The 23,198-nt window shown below is 58.4% G+C and overlaps 1 protein-coding gene across 1 annotated transcript in view; it reads right to left on the reverse strand.

Moving 5' to 3' along the window:
• NKAIN1 (sodium/potassium transporting ATPase interacting 1) overlaps nt 1-17,537 on the reverse strand; it is a 33,914-nt gene extending 16,377 nt beyond the window's left edge. Inside the window, exon 1 of the mRNA XM_054170654.1 lies at nt 17,338-17,537. Coding sequence (XP_054026629.1) covers nt 17,338-17,391 — 54 coding nt within the window. The 5' untranslated portion in view covers nt 17,392-17,537. The remainder of the gene's footprint in view (nt 1-17,337) is intronic.
• Between the last annotated feature and the right edge of the window lie 5,661 nt (nt 17,538-23,198).

Genomic DNA, 23,198 nt, shown 5'->3' on the forward strand with positions numbered 1-23,198 from the left:
TAGGAAGAAGTTCTTCCCAGAAAGAGAGCTTGGCCATTGGGATGTGCTGCCCAGGGAGGTGGTGGAGTCACCATCCCTGGAAGTGTTTAAGAAGAGCCTGGATGAGGCACTTGGTGCCATGGTTTAGTTGATTAGATGGTGTTGGGTGATGGAGTGGAGTGGAGTGGAGTGGAGTGGAGTGGAGTGGAGTGGAGTGGAATGGAATGGAATGGGATGGGATGGGATGGGATGGGATGGGATGGGATGGGATGGGATGGGATGGGATGGGATGGGATGGAATAGAGTGGAGTGGAGTGGAATAGAATAGAATGGAATAGAATGGAATAGAATAGAATAGAATAGAATAGAATAGAATAGAATAGAATAGAATAGAATAGAAATTAACCAGGTTGGAAGAGACCTTTGAGGTCATCGAGTCCATCCTCTCATCCAACAGGTTGGACTCGATCTCTGAGGTCTTTTCCAACCTGCTTCATTCTGTACTCTGCACCATCTTTGAGATCCCCTTCCACTCCAACCCATTCCACAGCTCTCTGCTGACACAGATCACCCTGGAGGCAATTCCCATCCTAATTCTGCCAGGGAAGCTTCTTCAGCCCAACAGAGCTGCGAGGAGCAAGGGGGAATTTCCCCCTGGCTCTCAGACGGCGTCATTGATAATGTAACCCAAAAGAGGAAGGGGGGAGGGGTGGCAACGAAATAAATAACTCTCTCTTTTAAAAAAAATAAATTAAAAAAATGTAAAAAAAAAAAAAAAAAAAATCCAATTCAGTGACTTATTTAGTGACACCTTTCCTAATCAATCCTCCCAGGAAAGAAACACTGATTAAAGCCAAGCGCATCGCTATGGAAACCACCCGTCCCTCCCTCCTCCCACCACCCTGCAGGCTGGGAAGGAGAAAATTGGGTGAGGAGGGAAGAAAAAAAAAAGAAAAAAAAAGAGGAAAAAAAATCTGCCTGGTAACAATCTTTCCCCCCCCCCCGGAAGAGCTGAGGAGCAAAAATAATCCCCTGGGGAGCAAAAAATAATCTCCCGGGGAGCCCAGGCGCCGCCAAAGGAGCAGCCGGCGGCAGCCGGTGGGGAGGCGAAAGCCCGCACGCCTCCCAAAATATTGAGCTTCAGGGGAGGGAAAGGATGGTTTGGAGGAGGAGAGGATGCTCCTGCATCCCACAGGGATAAAAAAAGGGGGCAGCCTGGAGAAGAGAAGGCTCCAGGGAGACCTTACTTTACAGAAGCCTTCCAGCGCTTGGAAAGGGCTCCGGGAGAGCTGGGAGGGACTTTTGACAAGGGCTGGGAGTGCCAGGACGAGGGACAATGGAGGAGATTGAGACTGGAGATCAAGAAGAAAATCCTTAGAGTGAGGGTGGGGAGACACTGGAACAGGTTGCCCAGGGAGGTTGTGGCTGCCCCTGCCTGGAGGTGTTCAAGGCCAGGCTGGATGAGGCTGTGCATGTCCCATCCCAGTGCCAGGCTGGATGAGGCCTCGAGCAACCCCGGGTTAGTGGGAGGCGTCCCTGCCCGTGGCAGGGGTGTTGGAACTGGGTGATCTTTGATGTCCCTTCCAGCCCAAACCATTCTGTGGATCTGCAGGTGGTACCCAGGGGTGCAGCCACCCAGCCCTGCCAACAGGAGTGTTTCTTCCAGCACTTCTCCAAAGTTTTAGGCTTGAAATACAGAGTAAAACCACCTGGAGATGCAGGCTGAGGAGACTGAACGGCCCAGCACCCCATGGGGAGTTAGCTGCCAGCACAGGAAGGATTTGTAGGGCAAACCTTGTGGGTTTCTCTCTCCTTGGGGTGATTCCTCAACCCACAGCAGCCACAGCATCGTGGTGAGGGGCATCACTGCCTGCTGCTGTCATGGCCATGCTCATCCCTGGGTGAGTGAAACGCTCACAGGCCAGTTTCTGGGAGAGCTGAGGATATATTCTTGGTCCTGCACTGAATAACAGCCCCAAGCTCCCAGCTGGGTGTGCTCCTGGCTGGATGTGCTCAGCACTCCAAAGGGAGAAGGTACTCAAGGCATCCATGAGTGCTGGCCAGGCAAGGACAAATTTTTCCCATGGGTGGAATTCCAAAGCACCCAGGTGGTAGGAAGCAGTGAGCAGCACAGAAGGGACCTGGCTGATTCCCCAAGCACCCACAATGTTATCTGGGGTGCTTTAAGGAGTGAAGTTCTGTCCAGGCCATCATTAGTGCCACTTGTTATCTACTGAGGGATTTAATACCAATCCAACAGGGCTCCCTTAAATTTCCCCCCACCTCCATCACCATGACCAAGGACTTCACCATGGTCCAGCTCAGGGCTGCAGTCCCACAGAGCATCCAGCTGCTGCCATCATCACCACATCCACACACCCCCCACAGGATGGAATCCCAGAACCATCCAGTTCCAAGCCTCTGGCATGGGCAGGGTCTCCTCCTGCTGGAGCAGGTTGCTCAAAGCCTCATCCAACATGGCCTTGAATGCTTCCAGGGATCTCCAGGACTCACAGACTCACAGATTGCATCAGGACCTCAAAGGTCATCTTGTCCACCCCCCTGCAGTCAGCAGGGACATCTCCAACTGCAGCAGGCTGCCCAGGGCCACATCAAGTCTGATCCTGAATGTCTCCAGGGATGAGGCCTCAACCACAGCCCTGGGGCAGCCTGTTCCAGTGTCTCCCCAGCCTCACTGTGCAGAACCTCCTCCTGATGTCCAACCTAACTCTGCCCTGCTCCAGTTTCAAACCATTGCCTCTCATCCTGTACCCACAGCCCCTTCTGAGCAGTCCCTCCCCAGCCTCCCTGCAGGTCCTCTTCAGATACTGAAATGCAGTTCTAAGGTCTCCCTGGAGCCTTCTCTCCTTCAGGCTGAACAGCCCCAATTCTTCCAGTCTGCATCCATAGCCCTGTGATCATCTCTGTGACCTCCTCTGGACCCTCTCCAGCAGCTCCAGGTCCTTCTTATGTTAGGGGGCACCAGAGCTGGACCCAGCACTGCAGGTGAAGTCTCACCAGAGCAGAGTGACAGAATTGGATGTGCTGTCCTAACGAAGCACAGACCTGAGCATTTGGAGCACTTCCTTTAGCAAAGGGATGCTCAAAGCCGCCAACACCTTCCCCACTCACGGCCAGGAGGGTTCCATCCTGCACCATCCCAGCGCTTAGCAGCTGCAGTGGCTGGGAGCTCATTAGAGGCTCCTTAAACATCCCTCACAATCGCTGCCGTTAATTGCTTTGGCCTCTTTTCATCCCCACCACGTTCGGGAGAGGTTCCTTGGGGTTGCTTTTAACCCCTTCGTTGGTGCCGGTGGAGGGGGAGCTGCCGGGGCCGGTCCAGCCCAGCGCCCGCCCCGGGGCCGCTCCGCTCGGCTGCCTCCGAGAACGACAAGCGCGCCCCAGGGATGTCACCGCGGGGGACAGCGCCGCGGCTCAGCAGGGGCACAGCACCACCCCAGCGTCTCCAGCCCTGCGCTGGGGCCGGCCTGGCCAGCACATCCCCCCACCCCCGCGCACCCGACAAGGGCATGAGCACAGCCCCGTGGCTCTGGGGCCGGCCCCACGTGGAGGAGCCCAGGATTTCCACCCCCCGAAGCCTGGGGTTTAACCCCAAAACCACACGGGATGGCTTTGCCAGCTGGGTGGTGGGTGCTGGGCCAAGCCACCCTGCATTTGGGGGGCACCCACGGGAGGGATGAATCGGAGAAACACCGAAGGGTCCTTTAAAGCTCACCCAGTCCAACCCCCTGCAGCCAGCAGGGGCAGCTGCAGCTGGAGCAGGATGCTCAAAGCCACAACCAACCTGAGCTGCAATGGTGCCAGGGACGGGGCAGCTCCCATCTCTCTGGGCAGCCTGGCTCAGGGTCTCACCGCCCTCAGCATCCAAAATGCCTCTCTTGGATCTAAAGGATGAGGATTTCCATCTCAAAACACTGGGGAGGCCTCCTGGGGACCCACAGGGATCCCTCCTAGACACAGGATGGGTGCTCCCACCACTTCCTAGGGCCCCCCCATGTGAAATGGGGCCATGCCCACCTCCCCCTGCTCCATCCCCTCCTCTGCCGGCTGGGGGACACCAACCCCACCAGCAAGGCTGCTAACGAGGACAGCACTAATTGCTGGGCAGGCAGCGAGTCCATGCCCCATGTATAATTCAAGGCCCTTTGTCAGGGCTGGGTTTGCTTTGTCTGACAAGTGTCAGCTCCCCACGGGACCCCTCCCCGAGCCAGCCACCATGCAGCTCCTTCTTGAGGGGGGCTGGATGAAAAATAATTAGGGCCTGGAGCTGCTGCAGGGCAGGAGATGAGGTCAGGGTCATTAGCAGGGTCGTTAATGGGCTTGGCATCGCCCTCAGTGAGAGAGAAGATGAAGCAGGTGGACGTGGGGAGGGCTCTGGAGCTGTGTGTGGGGACCCCAGGAAACGATGGGAGCAATAATCCTGTGTCTGTGCCATAGGGCATCCCACATGAGGACCCCAGGAGTCCCCCCCCGTGTCCTGTGCCCAGGCCATGGAGGCTCCTGGGCTGGGTCTTCCCCCTGGAATTTGGAGGTGGAAATCCTTATCCCTCCTGCTGGTGCACCCCAAAGAGGGATGGCTTGGGGCAGCAGCACCCTGTGGGTGGCAAAGTTGGGGCAGCAGCCCTGTCCTGGATGGTGGGATGGGAGTGCTCATGGGTGATGGGGAAGGCTTGCACCCAGTGGGGCACAGACCAACCCAAAATGGGTGAGGGTGTCCCTAAAGACTGCCCCTGGCACCCACTGGAGCCCAGCTGGGCACTCCAGTTTACCATGGCATCACTCTCCTGTGTGTGCCAACCCAGCTGTCCCCAGCACCCTGCCCACCACCAGTGCTGAGCTCAGGGCCAAATCTAGGCTGGGCTTAAGGGGCTGCAGGTGAGATGCTGCCCAAGGAAGGTTGGTGGCCCTGGGCAAGGGACAGGGATGTCCTCCCACCATGCTGCAAGGGACCAAAGGGACCTGCCCCAGCCTCTGCTCGCTGTCACTACACAACTGTTGAGCTTCGGGGGTGGGGGGATGGGGAAACAATTACAAATCCCAAAGTAAAGCCCTTGCTGATCAATGAGTGATTACTGAGCAGGTCACAGCAGCCTGCTGCTGCCAGATTAGATCTGTGTTTGGAGCCACCACAGACACCATCCCCAGAGACACACTTCCCAGAGATGTAGTTCCCAGTGCCATGATTCCCAGAAGGTAATCAAAGAGGTCCCAGCACCCCTTCTGCATGTGCCTCCCCATCCCTTCAGCTCTGTCCCATGTCATCCCCCCCAGGAAAAAGGGGTGACAGCCTGTGTGTCCCCCAGAGCAAAAGGCAAGGTGATGTGCCCATGGGTTGCAGTAGCACAGCCAGAGGACAGAGGTGCCAAAGGCATGGCTAGGATGGGCACCAGGACCCTCAGCCCTCGGGGATGAGCCCCAGGCCCCGCCAGCTCCACCCCTGATCCCAGCCCCACAGCACCGTCTCCACAACGTGCCCACTGGAGCCCATCTGTGGTACCCATGGCCACGGGGTTCCTGATGGCCACACTGCCATGCCAGGGGGATGCCACCCTCCAGCAAGCCCCCCAGTGCCATCTCCAGCCCTGGGGAGCAAAGAGACACCAGAGACCCTCCCCACCCCATCCCCCAAACCTTGCTGCACTTTGGCCACCCCATCGTGCCCCTGCACTGCTGTGGGGACTCGGTGCCAGCCCTGTGCCGCTCCAGCGCCCGTCGCAGGGCTCCTGCTGTGTCCTCCCTGAGCTGAGCCGAGGGAGAGCCCTGCCAGCCGCTCCGAGGAGGGGCCAGGAAGGGAGCATTTTGCAGCTGCCGAGGGGAATTGGCGAGCGGCCGGCGAGCGGCTGGGAGGGGACGGGAGGTGGGGGGGATCCGGTGTGCAGATGGGAAGGCCGTGCCCCAGGGGCATGCCAGGCTTTCGGGGAGGGGAAGGGGGACAGGGCTGAGCCAAAACAGGGCGGGGGGGGAAAGAGAAAATATCAGCTGGGCACTGGAAAGGGTCAGGGCAAAGCTGCCCACCCGGTGCCCGGGTCCCCTCCCGGGGCTGGGGGCAGGGGGCAAGGCAGCAGGGACCTTGGCTGCACCCCACGGCCACAGCCACGCTGCCCAGCCTCCCACTGCTGCTGGGCATTCGGTGGAGAGGGGGAGGAGGAGGAAGAGGAGGAGGAGGAAGGGAGGATGCGCTGTAGGAGAGAGCCCCGAGGGGAAGGGACAAGGACTCTCAGCTTGACATTTCCAGGCAACAGCTGAGAGACCACCATTAATCTGAGCCATTACTGCTCAGGAGTGGAGAGCAGACAGCTTCTCCCGTGGGCTCACACTGGCCTCAGCATCCCTCACTGTGCTGACCCAGCATCCTCTGCTGCCAGGCTGAGCATCCTCCACGGTCACCCAGAGCATCCTCCACTCCTCCAGCATCCTCCACAATCACCCAGAGCATCCCCCACGATCACCCAGAGCATCCTCCACTCCTCCAGCATCCTTCAAGACCTCATCAAGTACCCTCTCCTACCCTCCCACCCTGAGCATCCTCCATGATCTCCTCAAGCATCCCCCATGACCACCCTGAGCATCCTTGTCTTCCATCTGAGCATCCTCCATCATGACCCCAGACATCCTCCACTCCTCTGGGGCATTTCCACCCTGGCCTTAGTCCCAGGCTGTCCCTGCAGGGTGGCACCAGGAGCCAAGGTGCCAGGCAGATGCACCACTCCAGTGCCATGCCCACAGCTCCTCGAGTCCCAGACTGGGACAGTTCCTGAGGCAAAGCCATTTCCAGTCCCTCCCACTGCCTCTTCTCTGGCTCCCAGTGCTCCCCCGGTCCCCAGCACACAGGTGATGGGAAAGGGCCTCACTATTGATCCAGTTGTGAGAAGAGACCAGACTGACCCAGAGCACTAATTAGCCCTAGCCAAGACAATTAGCCCCAGAGCCAAGCACCAGGTCAGCTCTCAGAGCTTGCTCTCTACCCTGCCTTTGGCTGTGTCCCTGTGTGGCTGCTCCACAGACCCCCAGAGGGCTGGCAGGACACTCCCTGTCCCCATTCCACCTCGTGGTCCCCTCCAGGGCTCATGAAACAGCATCAGGGGGATGTTCTTGATTCCTCTCTTGCCTCAAGGCATGAACTGATGGAGGCCACGAGGGAGCACACAGGGACAGGACCAATGGGAAAAGAAGCTGTCACCAGCATCCCTGCAAGGGCTTCCCTCTTCAGTGGGGTCCCCCTACAGCCCCCCCCAAACTTGTGCACACTCTTGGGCATTGCAGCAGCCCAAATGAACTCCCCTTAACCCATCCCACATCCTGCATCGCTCCAAACCCTATCCCCAGCCCTCCTGCATCCTTCCCTTGCAGCTCCTGCTTCCTAACCACCCCAGGATCACTGGGATGGGTCCAGCCTGAGCCCCCCAACACCATGCTGAACCCCTCAACACCATTCTGAGCCTCCCAGCACCATGATGAGCTCCCCAACACCATGCTGAACCCCTCAACACCATTCTGAGCCTCCCAGCACTGTGATGAGCTCCCCAACACCATACTGAACCCCTCAACACCATTCTGAGCCTCCCAGCACCATACTGAACCCCTCAGCACCATTCTGAGCCTCCCAGTACCGTGATGAGCCTCCCAGCACCATACTGAACCCCTCAGCACCATTCTGAGCCTCCCAGCACCATGATGAGCTCCCCAACACCATGCTGAACCCCTCAGCACCATTCTGAGCCTCCCAGTACCGTGATGAGCTCCCCAATACCATACTGAACCCCTCAACACCATTCTGAGCCTCCCAGCACTATGATGAGCTCCCCAACACCATGCTGAACCCCTCAACACCATACTGAGCCTCCCAGCACCATACTGAACCCCTCAGCACCATGCTGAGCCTCCCAACACCATGCTGAACCCCTCAACACCATGCTGAGCCCCCCAACACCACGCTGAACCCCACCAGTCCCTGTGGGCTCCCAGCAGCTGAGCCCTGATGGGCAAGGGGGGAAAATCACCCAGTGTGGGTCCCTGTGGTGCCTCCCACCCCAGTGTGGGTCCCTGTGGTGCCTCCCACCCCAGTGCAGGGGCAACTGGCTGCAAAACTCATTATCAAACACTAGGGCAAAAGGTGCCAGGGTGTGACCTGACCCAGCTGGAGATATCCCTGCTGACTGCAAGGGGGGTTGGATGAGATGACAGTAGAGGGTCCCTCCCAACCTGATGCATTCTGTGGCCCCCCATGGGGCTGGGAGGGCTGGCAGGGGGGTCACATCCTGCCTCATCACTCCCATCTTGGTGCAGGCAAAGCAGCACTTGGGCAATTGTGGTGTTGGTTTTTTTTTCCTCCCCTAAACCTCTTTCTGCTGCAGAGCAAAACCTGAAGCCAGGTGAAATTTCCCAGCTAAGCAGACAGGAGCTGTTATTAATCTTATTAATAAAGCTCTTGGGGTTTAATGTCCTGTTTAAACATGAGAGGGGCTCCTGCCTGCCAGCTTTGCCTTCCCAGTTTTCCAGGCTGTTACACACAGCTTCTGGAAATTGAAATAAAGAGCTGCCTCCAGCAGGGAAGGGAGGGGGAAAGAGAGCCTGAGGGGCCCAGCCTGACCCCCCTGCCCATCTCAGCATCCCTTGGGATCCTAGAATCGTTGGGGTTGCAAAAGACCTCCAAGATCATCCAGTCCAACCATCAACCCAACACCACCATGGCCATCAAACCATGGCCACAGGTTTCTGCAGCACCTGCAGGGATGGGGACTCCACCACCTCCCTGGGCAGCCTGTGCCAATCTCTGACCACCCCTGGCCCCAGCCTCTTGCCCCTCACCCTTTAGTTCTTGCTGAGCATTGCTTTAATCCCCTCTGGGGCTGCCTTTCTCCAGGCTCACCAGCCCCAGGGCCCTCAGCCTTTCCTCCTCACAGAGATGCTCCAAGCCCCTCAGCAGCTTTGTAGCCTCCCCTGGACTCTCTCCAGTAGTTCCCTGTCTCTCTTGAACTGGGGAGCCCAGAACTGGACACAATACTCCAGATGTGGCCTTACCAGGCAGAATAGAGGGGAAGGAGACCCTCCCTTGACCTGCTGGCCACATGCTTCTTACCACCCCTCAGGACACCCTCAGCCTTCTTGGCTACAAGGGCACATTGCTGGCTCGTGGGGAACTTGTTCCCCAGCACTCCCAGGTGTTTCTCCTAGGAGCTGCTTCCCAGCAGGTCACTCCTCACCTGCACTGCTGCAGGAGGCTGTTCCTCCCCAGGGGCAGGACCCTACTCTTGCCCTGGTTGAACTTCATGAGGTTCCTCCACCCAACTCTGCAGCCTGGCCAGGTGTGGCTGGATGGCAGCACAGCCTGATGAGGTGTCAGCCACTCCTCAGTTTTCAATCACCAGCAAAGTGGCTGAGGTTCCACACTGTCCCTTCACCCACATCACTGATGGACTGATTTCCATGCAGCCAGCTCCAGCCACGCACCAGTGATGGCCCTGAATGAAGTGTTAGGTATCAGGTAATAGGTTGGACTTGATGACCTCTGAAGTCTTTTCCAACCTGGTTGATTCTGTGATTCTCTAAGAGCAGGGAGCCAGCCTGGCCATGGAGCTCAGCATCACCTCAGGGGCTCTGCAAGCTCTCAGTGATTCTGTGAGAGCAGGGAGCCAGCCTGGCCATGGAGCTCAGCAGCACCTCAGAGGCTCTGCAAGCTCTCAGTGATTCTGTGAGAGCAGGGAGCCAGCCTGGCCATGGAGCTCAGCATCACCTCAGGGGCTCTGCAAGCTCTCAGTGATTCTGTGAGAGCAGGGAGCCAGCCTGGCCATGGAGCTCAGCAGCACCTCAGAGGCTCTGCAAGCTCTCAGTGATTCTGTGAGAGCAGGGAGCCAGCCTGGCCATGGAGCTCAGCAGCACCTCAGAGGCTCTGCAAGCTCTCAGTGATTCTGTGAGAGCAGGGAGCCAGCCTGGCCATGGAGCTCAGCATCACCTCAGGGGCTCTGCAAGCTCTCAGTGATTCTGTGAGAGCAGGGAGCCAGCCTGGCCATGGAGCTCAGCAGCACCTCAGGGGCTCTGCAAGCTCTCAGTGATTCTGTGAGAGCAGGCAGCCAGCCTGGCCATGGAGCTCAGCATCACCTCAGGGGCTCTGCAAGCTCTCAGTGATTCTGTGAGAGCAGGGAGCCAGCCTGGCCATGGAGCTCAGCAGCACCTCAGGGGCTCTGCAAGCTCTCAGTGATTCTGTGAGAGCAGGGAGCCAGCCTGGCCATGGAGCTCAGCAGCACCTCAGGGGCTCTGCAAGCTCTCAGTGATTCTGTGAGAGCAGGGAGCCAGCCTGGCCATGGAGCTCAGCAGCACCTCAGGGGCTCTGCAAGCTCTCAGTGATTCTGTGAGAGCAGGGAGCCAGCCTGGCCATGGAGCTCAGCAGCACCTCAGGGGCTCTGCAAGCTCTCAGTGATTCTGTGAGAGCAGGGAGCCAGCCTGGCCATGGAGCTCAGCAGCACCTCAGGGGCTCTGTGAGCTCTCAGTCCATGTGTTGGCTCCAGTGATGGTTTTATTCCTCCTCCTCTTTCTTGCTATCACTGCAAGGGCCACCATTGATTTTTCATAGCATTAATTTTTTCTCCTAGCAGAAAGCCACCTGGGATGGAATCAAATTGCTTATCAGCATCTAAACACTCAGAGCAGCTCTGTCTCTTTCAGCAGCCAAACTTCAGCAGCTCAATAAGAGACAAGATCAAGTCTGGCTGGGCAAGACACATGTTCCCAGGCTCCATTTAGGCCACCAGCTTTCAGGCTTTGCTGAGCACATCATGCACCAGCCTTTGCTCCCCACGCTCACAGCTTCAGTGTCAGCTTTTCTCACAGAATCACAGAGTGGCTCAGCTTGGAAGGGACCTCTGAGACCATAGAGCCATAGAATCAATAAGGTTGGAAAAGACCTCAGAGTCCAACCTGTCACCCAACACCTCGTGACTAAGTAAACCAAGTAGAGATCATCTACTCCATGGGAGACCTCTCAGCTAGACTTGGCTGCTCAAGGCCTCATCCAGCCTGGCCTTGAGCACCTCCCTGGAGGGGGCAGCCACAACCTGTTCCAGAGTCTCACCACCCTTGTGCTGAAGAACTTCTTCCTCAGCTTCAGTCTAACCCTGCTCTCCCTCAGCTTCAACCCATTCCCTCTTGCCTTGTCTCCAGACACCCTCAGGAAAAGTCCTTCTGCAGCCTTCCTGTAGGATCCCTTCAGCTATTGGCAGGCAGCTCTAAGGTCCCCCCCAGCGTCTTCTCCTCTCCAGGCTGCACACCCCCAGCTCCCTCAGCCTGTCCTCACAGCAGAGCTGCTCCAGCCCTTGGATCATCTTTGTGGCCTCCTCTGGACTCACTCCACAGCTCTGTGTCTTTCACATGCTGAAGACACCAGAACTGAAGGCAGGATGGGAGGTGAAGCCTCATCAGAGCAGAGCCAAGGGGCAGAGTCCCCTCTCTTGCCCTGCTGCCCACACTGCTCTGGCTGCAGCCCAGCGCAGGGTGTTCCTGGCTCATCCTCTTCGCTTCTCCACGACACAGCCCTCCAAGACATTTCTTTCCCAGTGCTCATCGCTCCCAGCCCTGTCAGGATCCAGCATGAATGATTTAGAGGCTTCTTCAGCCAGGATGGTTGGTTCCCTGGGGTGCACATTAGCTGGTCCTGCAAATTTAGACGTAGAGCTCTTTAATCGCCGCTCTGATCGTGAGCTGGAGCCTCCTGCCATCACCCTGCACGGCAGCCTGGCAGGAAAAGCCCTGCCTGGGCATAGTGTGGAGGCACCACAGGAGCCTCACCCCTGGGATGCTGCTCCATGGCCACCCACACCTGCAGGGCCCTCCTCTGGCTCTTGGGGTGGACATGCAGCAGGGTGACCAGGATGGGTTGGGGTTTTCTTCATGCCTCTCAGACCTGCAGTTCCCACCATGGGGCTGGCTCCAGGTCCTCACTGCTGCCCATTCCCAGAGCATCCCCACCCTGCCATGCCAGCAGCCAGCCCCTGGCAGCATCCCCAAGCACCAGGGTGTCCCTGCACCCGGCAGGGCCCATCCTGTGGTGATGGGGTGAGGGTAAATGGGGGGTGAGGGGAAACGGGGGGTGAGGGGAAACGGGGGGTGAGGGGAAACGGGGGGTGAGGGGAAACCAGAAGCTCAGCACAACAAAGGGTCTTGGAAACAAGGGAAGAGAGGAAATGGAGGGGGGAAGAGAGGAAATGGAGGGGAAACGAGAGGCTCAGGGGGGAAAAGGGGCTTAAGGAAATGAGGGGCTGAGGAAATAAAGGGCAAGAGAAAAGAAGAGGTGAAGGGAAACAAGGGATGAAGGGGAAAAAGAGATGAAGGGAAATAAGGGATGAAGGGGAAAAAGGGATGAAGGGGAAAAAGGGATGAAGGGGGAAAAGGGATGAAGGGGGAAAAGGGGATGAAGGGAAACAAGGGATGAAGGGAAACAAGGGATGAAGGGAAACAAGGGATGAAGGGGGAAAAGAGATGAAGGGAAACAAGGGATGAAGGGGGAAGGGATGAAGGGGAACAGGGGATGAAGGGGAACAAGGGATGAAGGGGGAAAAGGGATGAAGGGGAACAAGGGATGAAGTGGAACAAGGGATGAAGGGGAACAAGGGATGAAGGGGAACAAGGGATGAAGGGGGAAAAGGGATGAAGGGGGAAAAGGGATGAAGGGGGGAAAAGGGGCTATGGGACTGTGAAAATGAGGGAAAAGGGGAAAGGAGAGATGAGGGAAAATGAGGGGTTGTGGAAAGAAGGGACAAGGGAAAATGAGGGAAGAGAGGAAACAAGGGGATATGAAGGGCTCAGGAGCCCAGGAAAAGGGGGGGGCAGGGAAATGAGAGACAAGGGGAAATGAGGGGCTGGGGGAAACGAGGGGCTCACCATCCCTGAAGCCTCTGTCAGCCCCCCATTTCCATGGCAACCATGCAAATGTGCCAGCTTTCCATCCTCATTAGGGAGCCGGCAGCAGCACAAACAGTGACTGCAGCAGATTACATGCCCATTACGAGCAGTCGCACCTTCCGAGCGCTGGTAATTACACCTAATTGTGCATTTAATTGTCTAATTGAAAACCCCCATCCCCGGTTCAGCCCCCGGCTCCTGTCCCCCCTTTCCTGGCCCTGGGAAGGTAGCTAGGGGCAGCTCCGGCCCTGCTCTCCTCCTGTTGTCCCCACGCTGGGATCGCGATGCGAACCACGCAAAGGACAAAAGATGCCGGCTGGGGTCGGAGGCTGACTGTCCCCAGAGCTGGAGCTGGAGGGTTGGTGGCCTAAACTGGGGCAAACTGGGGCAGGAGGGGTCGGGGGGGGGGGCAGAAGGGGACAGCAGGAAACGGCAGGAGATGGCAGGGGGCGGCAGGGTCATGAAGCCCCTGAGGATGCAGCTGGAGAAGAGGATGTCACCCACGGCTGGGGGTGGTTGAGGGATGAGCCCGCACTGTGCCTGTGCACACCCTTCACTAAGCCGACCTTGGCAGCTCCTCTCCAGGCTGGGTGGTGGAGGGGTCACCTCCCTGAGGCTCTTGGTGCCCCGTGTGAGCCCCACGGCTCAGGCAGCAGGATGGGATGGACCCACAGCCCCTCTCCCTGCACCCTGACCCCGGGAGGCTGAAGTGGGAAGGATACCAGTGGCAGCATGGCACGGCACAGCACGGCAGGGCACGGCAGGGCATGGCACTGTGCACACAGCATGGCAGGGCATGGCACTGTGCACAGCGTGGCTCGGCATGGCACGGCACCACATGCAGCCAGCCTGGCAGGCTCCGGCAGGCTCAGCCGGGCGGGAGGTGCCAACTGAGCTTCGCTTTTCCAGCCAATTAAAGGAGAAGCAGAGAAACAAAGAAGAACTGAAAGCCCGGTTCGGAGCCACGCTGAGCTCCGCCAGGCAGAGGTGGGAACGCTCAACATCTCCTGTCCCCACCTAGCTCCAGGGCTGGAGGTGCCTCCCGTCCCCCCAGGCAGCTCCACTCCGCAGGGGCAGGCAGTGGGGTGGTCACTTCGGGGTGGAGAAGGAGCCTGTAGGAGTGAGCTGCCCTGCCCCTGGGGACAGAGGGGGACAGGACACCAGCCAGGGCTCAGTTTTCAGCAGTCCACATCCCAAACCACCGCCTCTGAGGCTGAGTCCACCCCTCCAGCAGCCAACATCACCAAGCTTCAGAGTTAAGAGAGTCACTGCCTGCAGCCCTCACAGCCTCGTGCCCGTGCTGGGCAGCCTGTGGGGTGGCATCACCTCTGGGTTCCTTTTTCATCCAACCACCTCTGCAGCTCTCATCTTCATGCAGAGGACACATAAACCCTCCTGACAACAATGGGCACCCCTGAGAAAGGGTCAGGAAGCCACCAGGAACCCCCCAGCTGGTTGGTTGGTCTCCCAGATGATGGGGAGGAGCAGCACCAGCCCAGGTTTGATTTCATTCCTATCTCATCAGCATCAACGTCTCCAGCAGCCCCTCGTGAGGTGGGCAGGGCTGGTGGGCATCTGGCAAGTGGATCCTGGGTGGGGGGCACTGCAGAAAAGCCATAAATGGAAGCAAAATCCAGTGGGGACTGCTGCCCCCTGGGAATGGACACCCAGAATCATATTTGGGTGTTCCAAAGCAGCTGCCCAGGCTCACAACAATGCCATGGCCTGAACACCAGTTCCTCAAACTGGTTCAGGCACAACCACTGCCCTGAGGTCTGGACTGCACAGGGTGCAGCAGACAGGGCTCTGCCTGCACTGGGCAGGGCATGTGGCCCCTCCAGACCTGCCTTCTGCCACCCCAGCATGGGGGACTTTGACTGTGGAGCATCCTCTGTGTCTGAAGGTGACAAGGGACCGAGGGCACATTGCCCTTGTCCAGGGGGTACAAGGGACCAGGGCTACATCCTGTGTCCAGGGTGGACAAGAGACCAGGGACACATCCCTCATGTCCAGAGGGGACAAGGGCCCAGGGACAGATCCTCTGTGTCTGGGGGAACAAGGGACCAGGGACAGATGCCTCATGTCCAGGGAGGACAAATGATCAGAGGCACAAGCCCCTGGGAACCAAGTTGGGGAAACCAACTGGGATGTGAGGTGCTGCAGGGTTATGGTGGCACCCAGGGAGATGCCTGAGGGAAGGTGACCTGGCAGTGAGGACCAGGTGGTGGCATCATCCCAGGACAGGCTGCATGTCACCTGTGCTGCTTTGTTCAAGGGAAACTGAGGCACAGGCTGGCCAGAGAGGTTTGTTCTCACTGCTCCTGGCACAAGCTGACCCCACAGCAATGGGGCACAGCTTCCCAGGAAGCCTCAGTACACACCAGTCCAACCCCAGCCCCAGCAGCAGGGGGTACTTAGAGCATGGCTGACACCCCAGTGCAGAGGGCCCAGGACAGGGGTCAGGACTACCTGGCTGGGGGGACATGAGCCCTGTGGTGCTGACCTCATGTCACAGGTGGCCCAGAGCAGCTGAAGCAGAGGAGAGGAGCAGAGCTGGGGTCAGGTGTCCTTCCCACCACCCATTGCCCTTCCCAAACCTCGGCACCAACTGGTCCATGTGCCCCAGCCATCATCACCCTGGGGATGAATATTGGCTTCAGTCACCCAAGGGGACACCCTGGTGGCACCTGGCATGTCCACCAGCCCAGGGCTGTGGATGAGCACCCAGACACCCCCCACCCCTGGCAGAGCACCCAGTGGCACCGTGGGTGCCATTGCTGTGGGCTGGGGGGCTAGGGGCAGGGGGGCATCTCCCCACAGACAGCAGGATGCAAGCTGTGGGCACAGAGCTGGGAGTGAGCTTGGGAGAGCATCCTGCAGGCTGGGAGGGGGTGAGCATGGGGTGGGAAGGCCACCAGTAAGGGACAGGTTTGGAGCCAAGCATTTGGGGATTCCAGCAGCAGCAGCAGAAGACGCAGCACAGGTGAGGGGGAAGCCAGAGCCCAGCCTGCAGCACAAAGTTTGTCTGGGTGCAGGAGCTGCTCTGCCAGCCCAGGAGCTCACAGCGATTCTGTGCATCCCCTGAAATAAACGGATGCAAACCCCTCGGATCTGGGATGTCTCAGGGAATGAACAGCGACAGCCTGCCTGGGAGCTGGGTGGTAGGAAAAGCAGCGACCGGGAGCCAGGAGAACTCCCCCAGCCAGCAAACACAGCCTGGCTGATCCTGCCCGAGGGCAAGGACAGAGAGGCAAAGCAAAGCTCCCCAGCCCCAGCCCAGGGGACAGCGGGGGACACGAGGCCGTTCCCGCTGGGAGCAGCGGGACTTCCCCCGGGGATGAGCCCACTGCAGCTCCGCTCCCCAGGGTTGAGGGTTGGCTTCCAAGCTTCCCACATGCCCCCGGTTAAGCCAGGTCCCCCTCATCTATCCAAGTGTGGGGACCCCTCCCCACTCACTGCCTCGTGAAGGATGGAGAATGACCACGAGCCACACCGGGAAGAAATTGCTGGTCAGCAGGATGTCACCACCACCTCCCGAGCGGATCTGGAGCCTGCTGCCACCGCTGCCTCCATCCATCCATCCATCCATCCATCCATCCATCCATCCATCCATCCATCCACCCACCCATCTGACCCAGCACCCTCCAGTCCCTGGGGACACCACGGGCTGCCCCATGTGTACCTTTCAGCACCCCACTCCTCATTTTCCTCACCACGACGAGCCTCGGGCAAGTTGTAGGACGCCGATTCTCCGTTAACCAACAGCCCACCCGGGACAAGGAATCACAACCTCCTCAGTGCTGGTGTTAGAGGAAAAACCCCCAGGCCCCCCACCGCGCTCCCCTCGCCCAGCGGCCTGACGAAGATTGATTCATGGGCGGGGGCAGGCTCAGCTCCCCACTCCGACAGACACCGACAGTCCCGTTCCGTCCAACCTCTCCCTCCTCCCTGCCCCCAGCATCCCGGCGTCTCCCGGCTGCGGTCCCGCTCGGCAGCCGGAGAGTTTCCAAAGTGCTGGCAGCTGCTCCAAGTTTCCCAATCGCCCCGACTCGGGGGACCAGCACCCCCTCAAGATACATCCTTGGAGTCTCCAGGATGGGAAAGCAGCGGTGGGAGCCAACTCGGGGGGAAGAGACTGCAGTTGGGAACAAAGCTCACACCTGCTGGAGACGCATCCCCAGGCGCTGGCAGCGCTGGGAACCGGTTCCCATCTATCTGCCCACAGCCGCAACCGGGCTGAGGCAAGGGGACGAGGCGGGGGCATCGCCTTCCTCCTCGGTTATTCCGGGTTTTTTTCGCTTGGATTTTTTTGGGGGTGGTAGCGAAGCATCCCCGAGCTGGTCCCACAGCAAGGTCACCGCCGAGCCGGAGCGGGCAGCGGTGCCAGGCGGCATCGCGCACAAAGCACGGCCCCGCATGCTGATGAGCGGCCCCTCGCCTTACCAGCTGCAGGCAGCAGAATCCGACCAGCGTGCATCTCCCGTTGCATCTCCCCATGGTTTGCCCAGCCGGAGCCTCGGGATTGCCCCCACCGTGGCCTTGGCGTCGCCGTCCTCCAGATCCTCAGCAGCCTACCCTCCTCGGGCACAGCCTCCGCCCGGGCAGCATCAGGGGGGCACCAGCAACATGTCCTGTCCTGTCCTCCGGCCAGCCCCAGCGCCTCCTTCACAGCAGCCCCGCCGCTTCCCGCATCCTGCCGGCTTAGCACAGAGGCGGGCAGCGCTCAGGCAGGGGCATCGCCCCCTCCTCTGCTTCCCCCCCTCCCCTCCGTTACCCCAAACCTCGCTCCCTCTTCCCCCACCCCCGGAGCCCGCTACAGCCCCAGCCCCCGGTGCAGGCTCCCCGGGGCCGCGCACCGCTCGCCATCCATCCCCGGGGCGCGCAGGTTTGCGCGGAGCCCGCCCGGCCCCTCTATTGTCTCTCCCGCACAGCCGCGCTCCGCGCCCCGGGGGCGGGCGGGGAGGAGGCGGCGGGTGGGGTCGGGGGCGCGCCGGGCAGGGCGGGCCGAGGCCGCCGGAACAAGGCGAGACGCACTCCCGGCGGGGCCCGGCGTGTGGCGCGGCCGGGCTGGGGGGAGGCAGGGCCGGGCACGGGCAGGGCCGGGCACGCAGCAGCGGGCACGCAGGGCCGGGCACGGAGCACCGGGCACGGAGCACCGGGCACGCAGGGCCGGGCGCAGGCAGCGCCGGGCGCAGGCAGGGCCGGGCATGCAGCACCGCGCCGAGCCCTTAGCGGCGTCCGGGGGCGCCGGGCAGCGCGGACCCTGCGCCGCAGCCAGAGGCAGCTGATAGCGCCGGCAGGTCCTTATCGGCACTGTTTGTCTTTTTAATCACTCGTTTGTATGATTCTTTCTTTCTATCTTTCTTTCTTTCTCTCCTTTTCCCCCACCCCGGAGCCAGGTGGGGCTGAGTGAAATCCCGGCGATGTGCGAACGCTGGTGAGCTGCTGCCCTCCCCCTTCTTGGCACTGCTGGGTTAATGGTTGGACTCGATGCTCATAAATGCTCTCCTAACCAAAGCGATTCTGTGATTGATATCCTCGGTCCTGCGCTCCTCGGGTGCCGCTTGGACGCGCAGCAGGAGCCCTGCAGCCATCTCCTCCGGGATTGTCCCCTGGGGTGGTCCTGCCAGGGCAGCAGCTGGGCTTGCAGAGAGGACAGATGGCCCAGCCCTGGGAGGAAATCTCTAAGGTTCCCCCGCAGAGCTCTGCTCTACAGCCTGGTCCACAGGTCCCCCCGCAGAGCCCAGCTTCACAGCCTGGCCCCCAGGTCTCCCCGCAGAGCCCAGGTCCACAGCCCGGCCCCCAGGTCTCCCTGCGGAGCCCAGCTCCACAGCCTGGCCCCCAGGTCCCCCCGCAGATCCCAGCTCCACAGCCTGGCCCCCAGGTCCTCCTGCAGAACCCAGCTCCACAGCCCAGCACTCGCGGCTCCCCGGCCAGGAGCATCCTCTGGCCAGAGGGAAGACAGCTCCCAGCCATCTGGCTTTGGGTCTCTGCTCCCGGGGGCTCGCAGGCTGACATCCAGCAGCGATGGGTAAGGAGGTAGGTGCAGCAGAGCTGGCAGGATATGGCCCCTGCTCTCCTTTGTTCTTCTCTCACAGCTCACCTTCAGGGGGACCGGAGAGTGCACATCTGCCAAGGAACAGCTGGGATGCTGCTTCCCAGTGCTTTAGAATCCCAGAATCCCAGCATCCCAGCATGGTGAGGGCTGGAAGGGACCTCTGGAGATCATCCAGTCCAGCCCCCCCTGCTAAAGCAGGGCACCCACAGCAGCTTGCCCAGGAGCACAATGCCCAGGGGGGTTGGAAGCTCTCCAGAGAAGGAGACTCCACAACCTCTCTGGGCAGCCTGCTCCAGGTCTCCAGCAGCCTCACAAACAAAGCACCAAGTACCCCGTCAAGTCTTCTCCTAAAAACCTCCAGTGATGGTGACTCCACCACCTCCCCAGGCAGCCCATTCCAATGTGCAATCACTCTTTCTGTATAGAACTTTTTTCTAACATCCAGCCTGTATCTCCCCTGGCGCAGCCTGAGACTGTGTCCTCTTGTTCTGGTACTGCTTGCCTGGGAGAAGAGACCAACATCCGTCTGTCTACAACCTCCCTTCAGGTAGTTGTAGAGAGTAATAAGGTCACCCCTGAGTCTCCTCTTCTCCAGGCTAAGCAACCCCAGCTCCCTCAGCCTCTCCTCGTAGGGCTTATGTTCCAAACCCCTCACCAACTTTGTTGCTCTTCTCTGGACTCGTTCCAGCAAGTCAACATCCTTCCTAAACTGAGGGGCCCAGAACTGGACACAGTACTCAAGGTGCGGCCTAACCAGTGCAGTGTACAGGGGCAGAATGACCTCCCTGCTCCTGCTGGCCACACTGTTCCTGATGCAGGCCAGGATGCCATTGGCCCTCTTAGCTGCCTGGGCACACTGCAGGCTCATGTTCAGTCTACCGTCGACCAGCACCCCCAGGTCCCTCTCAGCCTGACTGCTCTCCAGCCACTCTGACCCCAGCCTGTAGCTCTGCATGGGGTTGCTGTGGCCAATGTGCAGAACCCGGCACTTGGATGTGTTAAATCTCATGCCGTTGGACTCTGCCCATCTGCCCAGCCTGTCGAGGTCCCTCTGCAGAGCCTCTCTACCCTCCAGCAGATCAACTCCTGCGCCCAGCTTGGTGTCGTCAGCAAATTTACTGATGATGGACTCGATGCCCTCGTCCAGATCATCAATAAAGATGTTAAAGAGCAAGGGGCCCAGTACTGATCCCTGGGGCACACCACTGGTGACTGGCTGCCAGCTGGATGTGGCACCATTCACTACCACTCTCTGGGCTCGGCCCTCCAGCCAGTTCCTAACCCATCTCAGTGTGCTCCCATCCAAGCCATGGGCTGACAGCTTGGCCAGGAGTTTGCTATGGGGAACGGTGTCAAAGGCCTTGCTGAGGTCCAGGTAGACTACATCCACAGGCCTCCCCACATCCACCAGGCGGGTCACCTGATCATAGAAGGAGATCAGGTTGGTCAGGCAGGACCTGCCCTTCCTAAACCCATGCTGGCTGGGCCTGATCCCTTGGCCATCCTCTAAGTGTTGCGTGATTGCACTCAGGATGACCTGCTCCATAATCTTTCCTGGCACTGAGGTCAGGCTGACAGGCCTGTAATTCCCTGGCTCATCCAACCGGCCCTTCTTGTGGATGGGTACCACGTTGGCCAGCTTCCAGTCAGCTGGGATCTCTCCAGTGAGCCAGGACTGATGAAAAATAATGGAGAGTGGCTTGGCCAGCTCATCTGCCAGCTCTCTCAGCACCCTAGGATGGATCCCATCTGGTCCCATGGACTTGTGGGGGTCCAAGCTGCTGAGAAGAGCTCCTATCACTTGCTCATGGAACACAGGGAAACCATGCAGCTCCCTGGCTCCCTCTGCCAGTTCTGCAGGCCAGCTGTCTGGTAGACGTTCTTTCCAGCTAGTAAAAACTGAGGTAAAGAAGGTGTTAAGTACCTCTGCCTTTTCCTCATCCTGTGTTACAACATTTCCTTCCATGTCAACCAAGGAGTGGAGGTTGTCCCTGCCCTTCCTCTTGCTATTAATATATTTATAGAAGGACTTTTTGTTGTCCTTCACATCAGAGGCCAGTTTAAGTTCCAAATATGCTTTTGCCTCCCTAATTTTTCTCCTACATGCCCTAGCAACCTCTTTAAACATTCCATGGGTTGCCTCACCTTTCTTCCACAGATTATACACCCTCTTTTTTTCCCTTAGTTCAATTAAAAGTTCATTACACAGCCAGGCTGGCCGTCTGCCCCGGCGGCTCCTCTTCCGGCACATTGGCACAGCCTGCTCCTGAGCCTTCATCAGCTCTTTCTTGAAGCAGGTCCAGCCCTCCTGGACCCCTTTATTTTTAAGGGCTTTCTCCCAAGGAACCCTCTGAATTATTTCCTTGAGCAACCTGAAGTCCGCCCTCCGGAAGTCCAGAGTGGAGGTCTTCTTGCTGCCCCTCTTAGCTTGACTGAATACTGAAAATTCTATTATTTCATGGTCACTGGCCCCTAAACAGCCTCCGACCACCACATCACCCACCAGCCCTTCCCTGTTGGTGAAGAGGAGGTCAAGCATAGCCTTGCCCCTGGTAGGCTCACGCAGTACCTGGGATAAGAAGCTGTCCTCCATGCAGTCTAAGAACCTCCTAGACTGCCTCCTCTCTGCTGTGTTGAGATCCCAGCAGATGTCAGGCAGGTTGAAGTCGCCCATAAGGACAAGGTCAGGAGATCTTGAGACAGCCTTAAGCTGTCTATAGAATGCTTCGTCAACATCATCCTCCTGGTTGGGTGGTCTATAACAGACTCCAACCAGGATGTCTGCCCTACCGGTCTTCCCTCTAATTCTTGCCCACAAGCATTCAACCTGATTGTCCCTAATCTCTAGCTCAATGGCATCTAGTGCCTCCCTGATGTACATGGCCACCCCTCCACCCCTTCTTCCTTGTCTATCTCTCCTGAAAAGCTTGTAGCCATCAATTGCAGCACTCCAGTCATGTGAGCTATCCCACCACGTCTCCGTGATGGCAACTACGTCATAACTTTCCTGCTGCAACAAGGCTTCCAGCTCCTCTTGTTTGTTTCCCATGCTTCGTGCATTAGTGTACATGCACCTCAGCTGGGCTGCTGGTTTGGCCTCTGACCCTAGCTTACTGCCCCCAGACTCTTGCCTGAGGGGACTAGTTTCAGCCCCTCCCCCCTTCGAAACTAGTTTAAAGCCCTGTCGATGAGAGCTACCAGTTCCCTCCCCAGAATCTTTTTACCTTTGGGGGACAGGCCATTCTCATATACTGTGACCTTTCCCCTTCTTTGGGACAGATGTACTCCATCTGTTGCCAGGTGGCCTGGTGCAGTAGAAATTTTACCAAGATCAAAAAACCCAAAATTCTTTTGTCTGCACCAGCCTCTAAGCCACTTGTTGATTATGGCTGCTGTTCTGTTCCTTGTGGTATTCCCTCCTGCAACTAAGGGTATTGAGGAAAAAATTATTTGAGCACCTGTCCCCTCAACCAGATCTCCCAGGGCCCTGAAATCATTTTTGATAGCCCTGGGAGTTCTGACTACAACATCATCATTCCCTATCTGCATAAGTAGCAAGGGATAATAGTCAGAAGGCTGTACCAGCCTGGGTAGCCTTCTAGTAACATCATTAATTTGGGCTCCAGGGTGCTGTGGGTTAGTTGCTTGGGCGGAGTTGGATTGGTTGATGGGTTGGACGCGATGATCTTGAAGGTCTCTTCCAACCTGGTTTATTCTATGTATTCTATGTATATGTATTCAAAGAAGATTCTCCTCCTGTTCAGGTGGAACCTCCTGGGTTCCAGTTTGTGCCCATTGCCCTGTACTTGTGTGCACATGTTGGCCTGGCCATGGTGTAGCCTGGCCCAGCCAAGCTTGCAAAGGTCCAGCCAGAGCTGGGACCAGCTTGCAGCACCTACCACACCTGGAGCTTTTCCATCATCCTACGCGGTGAGAATTTCTCTCCCTCCCAGCTGTTCTGTGCTCCCAGGAGTGTCTTAGGAGGCTCACAGGTGGCTGGAGGAGGAAGCTTTGCTTCCATGAATGCAAAAACAATGCTGCAAAAATGCAATGGCTTCACCAAGTGATGCTCTTCACCAGGGGTCCTGGGAGAGGTGGTTGAACCCTGAGGGAACCAAGTAGGTAGATTCAGATTGGATGTTAGGAAGAAGTTCCTCCCCATGAGGCTGGTGAGAGACTGGCACAGGTTGCCCAGGGAGGTGGTGGAAGCCTCATGCCTGGAGGTTTTTGCAGCCAGGCTGGAGGT

The sequence above is a fragment of the Dryobates pubescens genome, chromosome 20 (genome assembly GCF_014839835.1).
Source record: "Dryobates pubescens isolate bDryPub1 chromosome 20, bDryPub1.pri, whole genome shotgun sequence".
NCBI lineage: Eukaryota > Metazoa > Chordata > Aves > Piciformes > Picidae > Dryobates > Dryobates pubescens.